This window comes from Chlamydotis macqueenii, chromosome 3, assembly GCF_036417535.1.
Source record: "Chlamydotis macqueenii isolate bChlMac1 chromosome 3, bChlMac1.mat, whole genome shotgun sequence".
Lineage (NCBI taxonomy): Eukaryota > Metazoa > Chordata > Aves > Otidiformes > Otididae > Chlamydotis > Chlamydotis macqueenii.
In genome coordinates this window covers 15,501,061-15,516,800 of record NC_141558.1, presented here as the reverse complement: position 1 = coordinate 15,516,800, position 15,740 = coordinate 15,501,061, and the positions used below count along the sequence as shown (strand labels likewise).

At 40.9% G+C, this 15,740-nt stretch overlaps 1 protein-coding gene and 1 long non-coding RNA gene across 2 annotated transcripts in view; one reads left to right on the top strand and one right to left on the bottom strand.

Moving 5' to 3' along the window:
• The window catches only part of LOC147601193 (uncharacterized), an 18,190-nt gene extending 11,103 nt beyond the window's left edge, over positions 1-7,087 (bottom strand). Inside the window, exon 1 of the long non-coding RNA XR_015258322.1 lies at positions 6,964-7,087. This is a non-coding gene — a long non-coding RNA (uncharacterized LOC147601193). The remainder of the gene's footprint in view (positions 1-6,963) is intronic.
• SLC66A3 (solute carrier family 66 member 3) lies at positions 5,509-15,740 on the top strand. Its single transcript, XM_086745974.1, has 7 exons — positions 5,509-5,821; positions 8,201-8,283; positions 8,691-8,760; positions 9,387-9,444; positions 10,676-10,796; positions 11,981-12,022; positions 13,970-15,740. Exons 1-7 carry the CDS (start codon positions 5,679-5,681, stop codon positions 14,056-14,058), a joined length of 606 nt encoding a protein of 201 aa, XP_086602100.1. The 5' UTR covers positions 5,509-5,678; the 3' UTR covers positions 14,059-15,740.

Below are 15,740 nucleotides of genomic sequence, written 5' to 3'. Positions count from 1 at the left end.
AGGGAGAGGACAATTATGCACTTGTAGTGCCAGTGCAAGTATCATATGTTTGTATGCATTATGTGTATGTTCCTCTCCCAGATCAGGTGAAAATTAACTCTACCCTAGCCAGAACCAGGACACACATTCACATTGTTTGCTTTCCATAAAGAACACTCTATAGAACAAAATTTCTGAATTGAAGTTCATCTTAATTTGTTAGGGCCTCAACCTGCTTTTCCTAAATCCTGCCCAGACAGAAACCAGTAAACCTTTTCACAAGTAAGATGTCTCTTAAAAACTCTACTCGCTATTCTGAATCCATGTCAGGTATGCTTTTCCCTCTTCAGAAAACTTCATACTTGCTTGGATGAATTCCTTGAAACACAGATGCTTCTCCAAGAAACTCAGAAGTTCTGCCAAAGGCTGAAGAGGTGCTTGCACAGTTCTGTCAATCACAGCCCTGCCCACAGCCCGTTTCCATCACAGGGCACAGATGCCATAGACTGACTTCAGCTTGTAACCTTCTCAAAGCCTCTCTCAGAAGCTGTGTGTATCCACAAAACCACCAGCACTTAGAAATGGAATTTCCAAGACTCTGGGGTTACAGCTTCACCTCAGCACAAGACCTTTATGCTGGGATGCTGGAGCAAAACCACCACAAATGTCTCTTAACTGTCTCTTAACCCAGGGAATGCCAAGAGGAAAATCTCAGTTGGCAAATACTAACTGATAAACTGCACTAAGAAGTAATCTGCAAATACAGGCACAATAGCTATAAAAATGATGAGATTTGTTTTCACTCTACAACTTTGACCTGATCACTTCAAACTCTATGTCTATTTTCTCCATTTACTAAAGACGAATTATCATCACTGGATGTATTTTATATAATCTGTGAATTAACAAATGGATTAACGCAGTAGCTCTTCCTTCAACTACAGGTATTGCTGCAAAAGAGAAACAAACCAAACCAACGATGTAGCATAGAACCATCTGCAACTGTCACAATGATTATTAGCAGTTACATGATTATCTCTCTTAAAAGTCAAATAACTAAAACCACAATGTTTATATAAATTTTCCTATCGCAAAACTTAACAAAATGCTGACACATTGCCAACACTGTATTACCATAGGGCTACTGAATTGCTTTTCACTGAGAAACATGAAAGCTACGAGATGAAACCAGTGCACGCTGGTGTTTCAGATCTGGTGAGCCGATTATCTTCTTTACTGGAACAAGGATTATTACACCGTAGCTGCTCCTCAGTGCTCGCAGATCCATTTGCATGCTCTGAGAGAATCGTAAGACCTCTACCAAGAACACGGGAGGCATCACACACCAGGACCTTACTGAGGGCTGCTGTACACACTCTGAACTCTTACTGCAGCCTCTTATTTGTGTAAGGCAGATGCAAGCATGGGTCTAGAACAACGCCAGCTCCAGATCCAAACACTACAGCTCAATCTTGTCTCTGGACTACAAGCGCAGTGTAGATTTTCTACATAAAAAGGACAATTCCAAATTTAATATGAAAATCAATTTAAGGAATTCCAGTACAAACTAGTTAAATACATTTTCCTTTTTTTTTCCTCCTCCCAGCTCTTTGGCTTTATTTGGTTTTGGGTTAGCTTTCTAAGCCTGTGTTTTGTATTCTACTGCTTACAGTACTTTCATTCAATTTGTGATGCTTCTGTTCAGCCTAACATCAAGTAAACCTTTTATAAACAGTCATGTTTTCAGTTTGCCACAAACATATATAACATACTGCACGCAAAACCAATGAACTAAATGCAGCCCCCAATGTTTCTTTTATACTCCTATCACACACATTTGTACAGCATAACCTCACACATGAAGTACACTGGACTTCTTTAGTAAGAGGTTTCCTGACCGGTTCTGTTCTCCTGAAGCCCAGAATTTTTATTCTGCTATTTATCTTCCTTACTTGTCTTGAGATCTTAACTCTAAGGTCCTGTAGTCACTGTTGCCAAGCCTGCCCTTCACTTGTACACTGCCTATTAGTTCCTCGTCTCTGAGTAACAAATCCAGCATCTGGGTAAAAAAAAAAAATGTTATTGATGCCCCACAAAGATTGGCTAGACAGCTTTTACCCCATCAGGTGGCTCCTCCAGATGTCAAAGCAATTTTACATTCCCAAAGCAGCCTGGGCCGACAATCGTGAGCTTTCTTCTAGTTATTTAAGGCTTCATCTGCTTCCTCTTCCCGATCAGGCAATTTATAGCAGGTGCCCCCTCAATGTTCCCCATGCTGGCCTCCCCACCGATCCCAACTCCTCAGATCTCAGTTGGCTCGTTGCTGACTCCAAAGCAAAGGAAAGGTCCAGGCAGAGACACTTGTTTGTGTAGGACACAACTTCCACTCATTTCCCTGCCTGCTTTTCCAAAGGAGCTTGTATCCTTCCATCCCAGCACTCGTCATGAGCTATGCCACCCTCTCCCTGTGATCCCAAAGAGGTCACAGCTCTGCAAGCGTGCTGATACACCCAGTTTCTCTGGTTTCTTTCCTGGGCTGTGTCACAGTGTCACAGCCCCTTCATAAGGCAAGTGAACGAGCCTTCTGCAGCCCGCTGTCCCTGGCCAACGCTGTCCACCCTCAGCCTTGCTCAACGTGTCTCTTAGGGGTTGTCTCTATCCCCACAGGTTCCCCCACTGTGGAACTTCCTTTGCTTTAACCTGGAGTTTAAAACAGCCATTATCTATAAAACAAACAATTCCCTGTTGGCATGATAGGCTGTAGAAATAACGAGCGAGAGAGCACTCTCTGCATTCCTTGCAAAACCACAAAATTCAAGGCATTATTTTGCTTAATAACTCAGCTATGATTAAGCCAACATCATTATTGGAAAAGTAATTTCTGGTTTGGCTTTTTGTCTTCTGTGATTACAGAAAGATTCTTTTCCCTCTCTATTTTTTTAGTAGGAATCAACATTTACATTCCTATTTGAGGTGCAGCAGTGTCAAACCACTGGCCATCTGCTGCGAAACAAGCAATCTGCCCTGTAGATGTGAATGTAATGAATTTATTCACTGAACTGTAATTTAACGTGGTTCTGCATTCTGCTGTAACTTACAAAGTAAGAGTCTGAAACCTGATATAATACTAAATAATTTAAACAGAATAGGAACAATTTCTTACACTCTTCATAGAATCAATTTTTTTGGTCATAACCTTGAACAGGGCTGTCCAGCACTGACGTCTGTTCTTTCCCTAAGCTGCTACTTAAGTAGAAGTGGCCTGCAAACAGACGTAGAGCAGTATCATTACACAGGGAGGACAGGGGAAGGACAGTAAATCATTCTGCTTAACTGACTGCTTGCAATGCAAAGCAGGACGCATTTTTTAAAAAGCTGAAATGATGACTAAAGGTAAATATTCCATGTCTTTTTAAAATACAAAAATAGTTGAATAAAAATATGCTGATGGACCCGATTAATAGCTGGAAGTTAGTTCAGCTTCTTGATTACTCTAGTAGAACACAAAACAGTGCACATTATTGCTATTTGGCCACAAAGATGATAAAAGGGCTGGAGCACCTCTCTTATGAGGACAGGCTGAGAGAGTTGGGGCTGTTCAGCCCAGAGAAGAGGAGGCTCTGGGGAGACCTGATAGCAGTCTTCCAGTACCTCAAGGGGGCCTAAAAGAAAGATGGGGAAAGGCTGTTTAGTAGGGCCTGTTGCAATAGGACGAGAGGTAATGGTTTTAAAATAGAGGGGGGTAGATTTAGATTAGAAATTAGGAAAAAATTTTTTACAATGCGAGTTATAGAACACTGGAACAGGTTGCCCAGAAAGGTGGTGGAGGCCCCATCCCTGGAAACGTTCAAGGCCAGGCTGGATGAGGCTCTGAGCAACCTGATCTAGTCAGGGATGTCCCTGCTCCTTGCAGGGGGGTTGGACTAGATGACCGCTGAAGGTCCCTTCCAACTCTAACCATTCTATGATTCTATGATTCTATGATTTTTACAGCACTTTGTTGGATTAGCATCCATACAGTAATGCAGATACAAAATTTCTACCTTAAATATGTCTCCATCATGCTCAGATTATCTGAAATGACATCTACACCTCAGACCGAATTTTAAATGAGATAACTTCATCTTGTGTGATGGGTTACTCAACTCTTTTTTCAAGTACACAGTACTCCCACAAGGCTGAAAACTCACTTGATCAAGAAAATCCTGGAACTGTTATTATTTTAAGGTAGTATTTTATTTTATTTTATTTGAAAAGCTTGATTAATTTGAATTATATTAATAAAAATACAGTTTTCAAATTAAAATTCTGTACTTGAGGGGGACATTTCAATCAGAGTTTTGAGATTTTATGTACTCCTACATACCTGCTGCTTTTTTTTAAATGACTGAACTACACAGCGGGCAACATGATTTACAAACTAAGCGTTAATAATACTGTTTTAAAATGCCATTAAAGGTATGTGGAATGAATGCAATAAACCTGTTTTACAAATCATATTATCAAAACCGAAAACAATTTGTGAGAAATGCAAAAGAGCTGAAACTAAACCACGTTAAGAACTATTAGCCATACAGAAATAAAACTGTCATTAAAATAAAAAGATATTTTATGCCTGTGAATAACCCCTTGTGTTAAAGCAATCCTGTTGTAGGTAAAAATCCGAATTAATGGTACAGATTTGACACTCTTGAGTAGTTCTGGCCATATGCAGGCATGAAAGAGACAAGATTTTGTATGTGTGTGATCAGTGCTCTTATTTAATTCTGACAAGTTCATAAGTATAAAAGCTTTAAAAACTGCGCTTTACTATTTTTGTGTGTAACTGTGGACGGTAGGTAGGTGTATGTTCCGGGGAAGTTGCTCCACCTCCGCTAACATGACAGGTCCAGCATTCAGGAACTACAGTTCCGCTGAACTTTCCTTCTGTGCAAACAAAAGTGACACTGTCAAAACTACGCCATCCCTGCTGCAGGAATTACCAGCACAGCGATCGAGGCAGCGTGACCTGAAACACGTGGGAGCTGTAACACTGGAGACTCCACTTTGAGGGAGACAACTGAAGTCCAGGCTACAGCTCCAAACCAAGGATTGACCTACGCCACTTCTAAGCGCACACAACTCGTGCCAAGCTTTTACACCAGCACGGCACCCGGTGATCACTGTTTCATGGGTTTTGTTTAAAGTTACAAAGAGTAATTTCTCAACCCGGAGCCTGACGTTTCTCGGCCCTGACACCAAGCAGCTTTAGCGGTGGGCAGGCCTCAACCAGCGGCACAGTGACCACCCGGGAGACCGGGGTGCCCCCGCTCCCCGCAGCGTTCGGCAACACGCGGCGAGTGGGGACCGGGGATGGGGGTGACCGGCCCCGTCCGCGCAGGAGGCTGGCAGGAAGCCTCCCTCCCGAGGAAGCCGCACCGGCCTGCTCAGCGTTGCCAAACAGCCCGGCAGCGCCCTCCGGACCCGGCGAAGCCTGAGGCTGATGCGAAGCGGCGTATTCCCGCTGCCAGGCCCGGCTCTCCTCTCCCCGCCGCCCGGGCGGCCTCCCCGCCCCACGCCGCGGGCAGCGCGGGCGCCATGAGCGCTCCGTGACGGCGGCAGCCGCGCCAGCGGGGCCGGGCTGCCCGCCCCACCCCGCCACGCCGCACCGCAGGTTCCCCATTCCGGGCTGCCGGGGGTGCGCAGGGCAGCGCAGCAGAATGGCGCCGACGCTGCTGGACCTGGCTCACTGGAGCACCTGGGCGGTGTGCGCGGTGATGAAGCTGCCGCAGCTGGGGGCGGTGCTGGCGGCCGGCGCGGCGCAGGGGCTCAGCCTGGGCAGCCTCCTCCTGGAGCTGGCCGGGTAAGGCGGCGGCCAAGGCGGCGGGGGGAGACACACAGGGTCACAACATGGGGGCTGCGCGGCGGGAAGAGCCGTTGGGGTGCGGCGGCACCGCCTCGCCTCAGCGGGAATGGCGCCCGGGGGAGGTTGCGGGGGGGGCTTCACAGCGGCCGTAAGTAATTCAAGTTCCTTCCTTCCCAGCTCTGGTCACGCATGAGAAGCTGTTGAGTGGCTGTTCGGGGCAGGCAGCGAGCAGCCCTTGCTCTCTCCCGCTTTAAAACCGCTCCTCTTTGTAAATGCCGCTTCGCCTGCGCTGAGCCGGTGGCTCGTCACACGCCTGTCCTGTGCCGGTACCGCGTCCTGCCTTCCTCGGGCCTCCAAACGCCTTGGAGCGGAAACTTCCTATTTTAAAGCGTTTCCGCTCTGTTGGTTAAAGGGAAACTCGGCTTTTTTAACTTGCTCAAAACCAACCCGGGCCACCCATGTAGCTGGAGACGGCACTGTTGGGTTTAAGCTGTGTATTTAGGTTATTAAATGGTCCGTCTGCCTGTTGTGCAGGTAATTGTACCAGTTAGACAGGCTTCTCTCGCCTAAATAAGTAAAACGTAGTCATTCTTTAAGAAAATTACAAACCATGTCGAACTCCAAAGATTTGTCAGTCTGTAATAAGCTTACATGGGCTAGACTTACTAAATCTTACTTAAAGAGGGTCGTATGGAATGCTAAATAAATAGAGAAACTGCATGCCTGTACATGCAAATTTGGGTACAAGCATGTGAGATACAGAGCTCTCTTCAAGGTCTTTTGTTTGCCAAACCCAGTAATGGAGGTGGCCAGAGCATCCTGCCAGATGGCTGCTAGCTCTCTGCACTGAGCTAAAAAAGGGCTCTTTATTCAGAAAAATCACCTCACAGAAATGGGATGTTGTTTCTGACCACACCTGTTCCTTTCGTTCAGTTAGAGGTTCACCCTGGTCTGGCGCTGCGAAGGCTTAGGCGTACAGACACCTTCCTGCGCGTAGCTGTGCGGAACCCCCTTGGTGTCCACTGTGGTTGTTTGCTGCCCGCATTTCTCCACAGCACTGAACCCCTGTTGTTGCTGTGTACCCTTAATACACCTCAGAATGAATGAACTAAATTCTAGTTCTGGCAGAAGTAACTTACCCCACAGCGCCAGCCAAAAAGTGAAAGCAGCATTTTTAAATCGTTCACGTGTGTTGGTCTGCATTAAAGAGGCTTTGTAAGTGATGTTTCAGATGAGCATGGAGAAGCCATGTCTCCTCCGCACCTGCATGATAACCATGGTAACCACACCGCTGCAGGTTCTGCACCTGCTCTGGGCAAAACTATTTTGAAAGTGTTGCAACAGGGCTTTTTTTTTTTTAATATTTATTGGGACTGTTTGTTTATTTATCTTTAAAGACTTTGAGTCCAGCTGCAGAGGCTACTGGTGCGAACTGGGATGGTTCTGCAAAGTCAGCATGCAGTGACTGTGCAGAGGAGTGACACAGAAGCATGGTGCTGGTGGCAAGCAGTCCAGTTTGATCCTACAAGGAGGATTACTGAATACTGTAAAAGCTAGTTTCTTACAAGGCAGGCAGTTCCTTATGCCATCTTTCTATGGCAGAAACCATAAATTTTCCCTTACATAGAACTATGCCCCAAGAGACCTTTCTGTTTTCTCTGCAGCCTTGAAGGTTCTGTCTAACCTCATGGACTTGCATGAAACTTGAAGAAAGTAAAGAAAACATGATAAAAGTTTACTTCCTTTTAGCTACAATTTAGGAGAATTGCCATTATTTGGTGCACTTAAGAACAGATTCTCAGCCTGACCAGTACAGCTACACTGGACAATCTTACAACAGTGTAATCTAGACAGCCTGGAAGATGTTTTCTACTCCTGTAAAACTTGCTTAATGTATAGACTGAACTACAGCCATAAATAAAGGAATCACAGTTATCCCAGAGGTGCCACGGCAATTGCAAAGAGAAGGTATCTTCTAGGTCATAGATTCATGGAATAGTTTGGGTCGGAAGGGACCTTTAAAGGTCATCTAGTCCAACCCCTTGCAAGGAGCAGGGGCATCTCCAACTAGATCAGGTCTGGAAGCCTTTATTTCTTTCTCATCAGTTGTAATTAATAAAATTATGCCTTACACACTGTGACACAAAGGCCTTGACAAGAAGTTTGGGCAGCTCTCTACATCTTACTCTGTTTGAGTATAACAGAAATAGACTACAGAACTGTCAGTCTTGTACTTTGTTTTCATATTTGTTTGATCAGTTTGACAGCTACACCTGTCTGAAGCCCTTGGGCACAACTGAAACAGTAAAACTGAAGTTGTGAAAGATCTGTCCTGCCCCTTCGTACAATCACACTGTTTTGTGTCTTTCTGTTCAGCTTCCTTGTGTTTCTGAGGTACCAGATCTATTATGGTTACCCTCTGGAGACATACCTGGAATATCCCATCATCATTGCACAAGGTAATTTTTTTTACGCCGTGTTTTGGAAATAAAACAGGGCTCATTCAGCACTCCAAGGCTCTGCATGTAGGTACAGTACTCCACTGCAGGGGGAAGAGGGAATGAACATCTCAGATATAATTGAATTGTTATACATTTTATGAAAATAGGTGGTCAGCTGGCAGAGAGACACACACAGTGGAGTTGCAGTGTAAGCTCGTCCTTTATCCAGTGACTCCATGTGGGAGAGAAACATTATAAACAGTCCAGACTCTTAAGAAAAGCTTCATTTTGGAGCTTGCAGTGTTTTGGACATCAATCACGTTTGAGAGACAAAACCTATAAGAAACCAGTTTCAGTGCCCAGTGGAACTATCTAGGAGTACGTTTGGACCCCTTCTCTGACAAGCGATCTTTTATTTATTTCAGATGTCATTCTCCTTTTCTTTATTCTGCATTTCAGTGGAAACATGAAACAAGCTTTGTTCTATGCAGTCACGTATCCTTTGAAATCTGGGAATTTTGGTTTATGTAGCTTGTTTGTAGTTCTTTGCATAGCAGCTATGCCATCGTTTGTTTTATGCTACCATTGTAAGTCATTTTCAGCCACCCCTCCACATGCATTCCACATTTACATGCTGATTTCTGGGATCACAGTAAAATCTCTGCAAGAAGTAAGCTTTATATGTAACTATGATTTAGAAGGCCCACAACTGATAAGGAGTAAGACTAATTCTTAATTTACATCTTTGCTAGAGATGCAGAGTGGGAATGACAAATCTTTTTAATTTGATTCCTATCCGTGCAAACTGTATTTGCCATGATGAACACAGCAGTGTACTGGATTTCTTTTTTAAATAGGATTTAGGAATAAATCTCAAGTCTTATGCTTTGGAGCAGCTATTGAGAAACTCCAGGCATTGTTCAACCAAAGCCAGTGTGAAAAATAGGAACACTTAGTGTTTCAAGCAGCGCGTGATATATTTTATCTAGATTGTTCAGTCTGTTATAAAGTTTCAGTAAGATTATTTCCAGATGTTTTAAAAAAAATCTAATTCCCCAGGCAGTTTGAAGACCTGCACTATCCTAGAATTGTCAGTGCTATGAAACTTAACATAATGTAAGATTCTGGGGGGGCTGGTATGTGCTAACACTACGGAAGTGGATAATAGACTTGGCCATGGTAAGTGCTGCATGATTATTTGAAATTAGGTCCACGTATGAAATAACTTTTTTTCTAGACGTCTTGATCAGTGAAATCTCTCCTTACATTTGTCCTTGGAAGAAATAATCATTTGGGTTAGCTTTCAGAACAATCCCAGTTTCACTTCTGTGAGTAGGTGGAAAACATAGCACTGGCAATAGAAACTCTTAAGGAAAAAAAAAAAAAGTGTGTTCTGAGGTAAAGTTGTTAGTTGTAGTGCCTTAATTAAAACTAGCAAAGGTTTAAAATGTTGAAGAAAGATTGCCTCTTTAGTCAAAATGTCATAATCCCCATTAATTCCCCATTAATAAACCTTTAACATGAGAGGAAAAGAGTAGAGCATCAGTGAAAGCATTTGAAATAGGGAATGTTAAATATTTCACAAGATCTTTTTTCCCTTTAGTCCTAGAATTTTGCAAGAAAAACATTATTTGATAATGCCCTACATAGGTTAAACATGGTCTTTGCCCTTCTGATCAGAAGAGAGAAAGTTAAAATTTAACTGAGATGAACTGGGGTTGCAAATGCAAAAGATGATACAAATGGGGATAGAAGCTTCTAAGCCTAATACCGATCCGTACTTGCAAGGGAGATCCCAGCATGCCACAGAGGCCCACGTGGAGGTCCCCTCTACCCACTGCCTTTCCAAAATCCCCCTTAAAAGGATGGCAGGGTGAATAGTCTGTTCCTTTCATTCCTTTTTCCCACCAATTGGACTAATTTTCCAGACATTCTTGGCAGTTTTTTCATTCTTTTATGGTTTTGTTTGCCAGACATAATGGTGACAGATGGTCTGAATCAACCTTGCTGTTTAGACTAGATCAGTCTCATTTTAGCTAACTTTCATAAACAGTTTTATGTAGCAGGTTGAGAGGCTTTTTTATTTCTTTGCTTCTTATTGTATTTGCCTCTATCAAGGACTTGCCCACAGCAGTAGCAATTTTTGTGCTCTTTGAGCTTCTTTTTGGGCAGTACCTCAGAAATCAGTCCCTTGCTTCTAGCAACCTCAGTTTTTTGCTTGTTTGTTCCTTTGTAAGAAGCTGAAACACTCAGGTTGCAAAGTACTGAAGAAGTATATGTATTTTTAATTCTAAAGGAAAAAGCTAGTCCTGGTTTTTAGTAAGTTACATACTAACAGCCATAAGCTAAACACTTGGATAATACAATGGCCAAAGCAGAGGTTCTATCTCTCTTTTCACCTGCTTTTCAGAATTTGTGCACACTCATCAGTGCAGCCAGTAAGCTGGTTCAGCTGCGGTGTCTCTGGCAGACAAAAGATTCTGGACAAGTGAGCGCCTTGACCTGGAGTATGTCTACATATACGTGCGCAAGTAAGCTATGAGCAGCTTGGTGTGGGCCAAGTTTTCATTTTTTAAAGCTGTATCTCTCTCTTTCACTAGGTCTTTACTGAATCATAGTAGCTAAAAGTCTTGCCTAATGTAGTTTCCCTTTGTGCTGGCTGCTGAGACACATACCACACAGTCTCTTGAAAGCAAGTTTTATCATTGACGCCAGCTCAGTCGCAATTACACTGACTTGGAAAACATGCAGATATGGTCAAAGGAGCCTGATACAGTTGAAATGACTGAGAGTGTCTTTACGAAGCAAATATTTCATTTTTCTAGTATTTAATAAAATTACTAATGATCTAGCATAAAAAGGTGCTAAATTTTATACTTAGACAATCAGACAACGCTAATCCTGAAATGTCATCTACAAATAAATACACACTTCATGCTAAATACCTTTAACTCTGTGACTGCATGTAAATACATTTCTCAACAGAGGAGAATTTAAGAACGTACCAAGAACAGTGATTTGTGCAGTTCATGTGTCAATTATCTAGTGGTCTGCACGAACAGCTTTTCTACAGCTACTTGTCAGAAGTGCCTTCGTCATATTCACAAAATTTTTTAAAATCTTCTTACTATAAATCACTTACCAGTGATGCTGGATCTATTTCCCTGTGAAACAAATGTTTATAAGTCAATAATTAGAAGTCGTGGTATGTTCACTGAACAATGGCAATAAAACCTGTAAATGGTTTTAGTCTGCTGCAAATGTGAAATAATTAATGTTTAGATTTGTTGTGGGTAGGAAAGCTGAGTTCCTCATATTTGCAGAAGCCTGAAAGCATGCATTTACAATGGTTCAGTCATGCTAACTTGATTGTGGGTGTAGCTCAGTATCAACTACTGAAGAGTTGGGACTGAACAGAAAAAGCAGCAGTAACATCCAATCTAGTGAGATAGATATAGATCTAAAAATTCTAATTATATCAGTGATTTTCTCATTTTAAAAGACCCTTAATACAGTGTCACTCAGCTTTGAGAGCTTGATCTCTGAAGCTAAAATAGTGAAGAGTGGATGCACTGAAAGTGGGAATGGCTAAGCAATGTATATTTTCATGCAATGTACATTTTTATCCTCTACTGAAAAATAGATATTTCATAATTTTTCAAAAGTATGAATGTGTTGTATTTACTCCACTAATCAGAATTAATTCAATTTACAGCAAGAATACTTACAACTGTAATGACTACGAATGATCTCGCAGGTGAGTAAAGTATGGAATTGCCAGTCTTTCCAAGATAGCAGCTGCCATGGTCGTTTTTAGCTGTTTTATAAAAGCAGTTATCAGGTCTCAGAAGAACAAACCATGAACCTGGTAGTTTAGCACAGTGAGGGAAGGAGTTACTGCTAAAAAGTTAGCACAGGATTACAAATAAGTCAAATACCTGGAGAAAACAAAAAAAAACCCTGCTTACACTTATCACAGGGTGATAAGTGATCCAGAAGCAATTTTTTTCCAAAAGGCAAAAGCACTAGAAAATTAACTTAATTATGAAAATAGAAGAATAATGCATTAAAAATCTTTAATGTTTAAATACATAAATAAATTTAGTAAAATACAGCTTAATAAATCTGTAATAATTGAGTGATAGCTTTTTAAATAATAAGTGTTTCCATATTTTGGGGTTTGTGCATTAAAAAAATTCTTCTAGAAAACTATTTAAAGTTCAGCTTAGTATATGAACATTCAGAAAGTTTATGCCAGGCTGAGTATGAAATGGTAGGCTGGTAAAAAACTCATGAATAACTGGCTTAAAATATATAAGTTGCAGCTGATTTCATTACAAAGCAAATTTATTTAACAGCCTCTTACCATCCTGACAAAACTGAAAGAGCTAAGGATTGCAGCAGATTTTTCAATGAATGGTTTGAAATCAAGACTTAGTGGATGTAAGAACAGTAACAAAATCACATTGTAATTTATTTGGTGGATCCTTGTTCTAGTTCAAAACTGGTATTTCACCAGAAACATCATATGAATGGATTTTTTTTTTTTTAAGCAACCCTCTGCAGCACAATAAGGCTCTAGTTTTACAAGCAGTTCAAGTGGCTCTTTCATTGGAAAAGGAAGTCCCCTTTTCAGTCGTTCATTTTCATCCCCATGCTTGCTGCTTTCTCTTTGCCAGAGTAAGAGTTTGGGCGTCACACAGTTAACTGGATCACCAAAAAATCGGCATAATGCGCATGGAGAAATTAGTCTGGGTCAGTTATTGAGTCCAGTTCACCCACAGCTACACAATTACGCTGATGAGAAGCAAGAGGGTTATACTGAGGGGAGGAAGGAAGGGAGCAAAACACCATGGAAGTAAAAAGCTGGCTCTTGGAAGTAAAGTTGGCTCTGCTAAGGCTGCTTTTTAAACTATAGCACAATATGCTTTGGAACATGGAAGAGATGGCAGCAAACGTTGGTGCTGTGCTGCTGTAATGGAAAATGTTACACTGAACACTTTGACATGCTCACTGGTTTCATACACATGTATGAAACCGTCAAATATTACATATTTCTGAAACAAAGTTTAGTGTACATTTCTGTGAATGTTCCATTTACCAAATGGATACTAGATACACTGATACTTCCAATTGTGATCTCACAGGTAGAGATGCTATGCTTATTTTGGTTTAAAAAAATTCTGAAAGTTAATCAAGATACTAAAAAACTGGGTTTTTTTCTCAGTTGTCAGATTTGCACTCATTAAAATCTGACAGATAGAAGTATTTCCCGTCTCCCTGAAGCCTAAGCTGGATAGATGGCAGTAGAGAATAATGCCTTTATTATAAACACACGCAACTATAAAGGACACGTGAGCTGCAGCTCTGAGTTTAATATTTAGGTGTAAATATAAATTTATATGAGGCTACTTAGACTTGTACTGTTCTCCTGGTTTTGTCACAAAAAGATTAAAGGTACTGTAGTGTATTATTTTCAGTTATCACTCTCAAGTGCTAAATGCTCTTCTCTACTATATTTATTTGAGAATTTCTGGGTTCCTGAGCATGGTAATTTAAACTAATTGAGTGAAGAGAGTTTCAAAATGGGAATTAGCCTATTACTACACCAGTGAAGGTTTACAAAATGACATGTCTTCTGAATGTGACAGCAGTTGATTTTTTAAATTTATTTATGCTTACAAGATTTTTTTTTCCCTTTTAGTTCTCATCCGTTTCATAACCATACTCATTCTCAATATTTGGGTCACAGCCACAGTCCTACACTACAGGAAAACTAAAAAGACTGATTAGAAGACACTCATCAGCACACAACATCGTTACCATCAAAAAAAACCTGATATAATTAAACTTAAACAACAGAATAAAGGTTGAGGAAGCTCTCTCTTAAGCCTTGTATTTATCCCTAAGCATACTTAGTACAGTCATACTTATTTTCTCTTAGAAATAACTCTGATAAGATACGTCATTTAAGCAGCATATTTTTATTGGTCATTTAAGACAAGTTTCACTGATACCACATTTTCTCTGGATTTTTTTACTAAATGAACAAGGTTTTTCATATTTAGAGGTTTATATATTCTCATATCACTTCAGTACTTTCTGGTTACATATAAGCAGTTTTCTTCAGTTATACAAGAGCAATTTTACACCAGCATATCAACTCATCTTTCTGCATCTGCTGTGAGTTTGAAAAACAACAACAAATGTTTATCTTCTTCTTGCAAACAATTCAATTAGTTCAATATTAACTATCTGTATTTTAGGATGAAGAAAATCTGAGTCAAGGCCAAATCCAAAATAAGGTTCTAAATGTGCATTTACTAAGTCACAAATCCAGCTGGGATTGTAACGCTCACATGCAACACTTAAATAGTACAATTTATACAGCTGATACAGGATGCCCACGGGCACTTTCTTCAATATACTAACTTCTTATTAGAATAAGAGCAAAGACTCAACTTTGAATTCTTCTTTTTCAACCTAAGCTCTCATTCACTGAACATACTGGTTTGGGAACAGCAGAGACCAAAATGTAGAGGAATTAATAAAACTTTGACCAACAGAGTTAAAAATTGTGTTCGAGTAGAAGTTCCTCAACTGATATCCAGGGTTCCCAAATGCATTCCATCCTGATAGTGACCTGTTTACATGTACAGCTTGATGCATCACAGCAGACTCTTTTCCAATGGTTATCAGTTTTTGTTGATACTCCTCTGTGCTTCGTTATGTTTTTAGCCTGTCTGTGCTGAAGTGTGCTAAAAAACATAAAGATTTCACTTCAATTTTTACTTTGGAGATTCTAATCAATCTGTAGTAGGTATATTAAAAAAGGGAAAGCTATATTCTTGAGAACCGTTAACAGAGTATTTTGCTTTTGGCAGTAATGCCTTTCCAATCACAAGTTACAGAAGTAATCCTGTAGCTTGCCTTCAGTTCTCATTACGTTCTCCAAAATGAAAAGATACGTGGTTTCAAAAGAGTTCTTACAGTATTACTGTTGATTGGCATGTTAAAACCAACTTGATCCTGACACCCTTGAAAACTATGGGAAGACTTGACTACATTTGAGGCAGGTTTTTCTTGCAGTGTGCTAAATCATTGGACTCTTGTGGAAGAGCAGGCTCTGCAAAAGCAGATGTTTCTGCCAGGGTACACGCAGCAGTCAGACTGAGACCTTCACCATCAGAAAAGGTAGCTGCTTTGTAAACTCTGATTTTAGAGCAGGAAGGGGTGGGAGGAGGTATGTCTGTGGACGTACAATTTCATGTATCTCACATTATTGAGAATAAGTTCAAAGTTGAGGATTTTTTTACTGCCCCAATAAAAAGCATAAATGTTTCTGTGTTGGTTGAGAGAGTAATTGTAAACATTCTGTTACTGATAAAGCTGTGTAAAATAGCTGAAGTGGTCTAGATGGTGGCAGGTGATATATTTTCTAAGTCATATTAATAAATACTATTCTTTGTGATCGA

Coding starts and splice junctions, on each gene's coding strand:
- SLC66A3 (XM_086745974.1), top strand. CDS start 5,679: ATGGCGCCGACGCTGCTGGACCTGGCTCACTGGAGCACCTGGGCGGTG. Junction 8,761..9,386: donor GCTTTGTTCTATGCAGTCAC/GTATCCTTTGAA, acceptor ACATAATGTAAG/ATTCTGGGGGGGCTGGTATG. Junction 12,023..13,969: donor GACTACGAATGATCTCGCAG/GTGAGTAAAGTA, acceptor TTTCCCTTTTAG/TTCTCATCCGTTTCATAACC.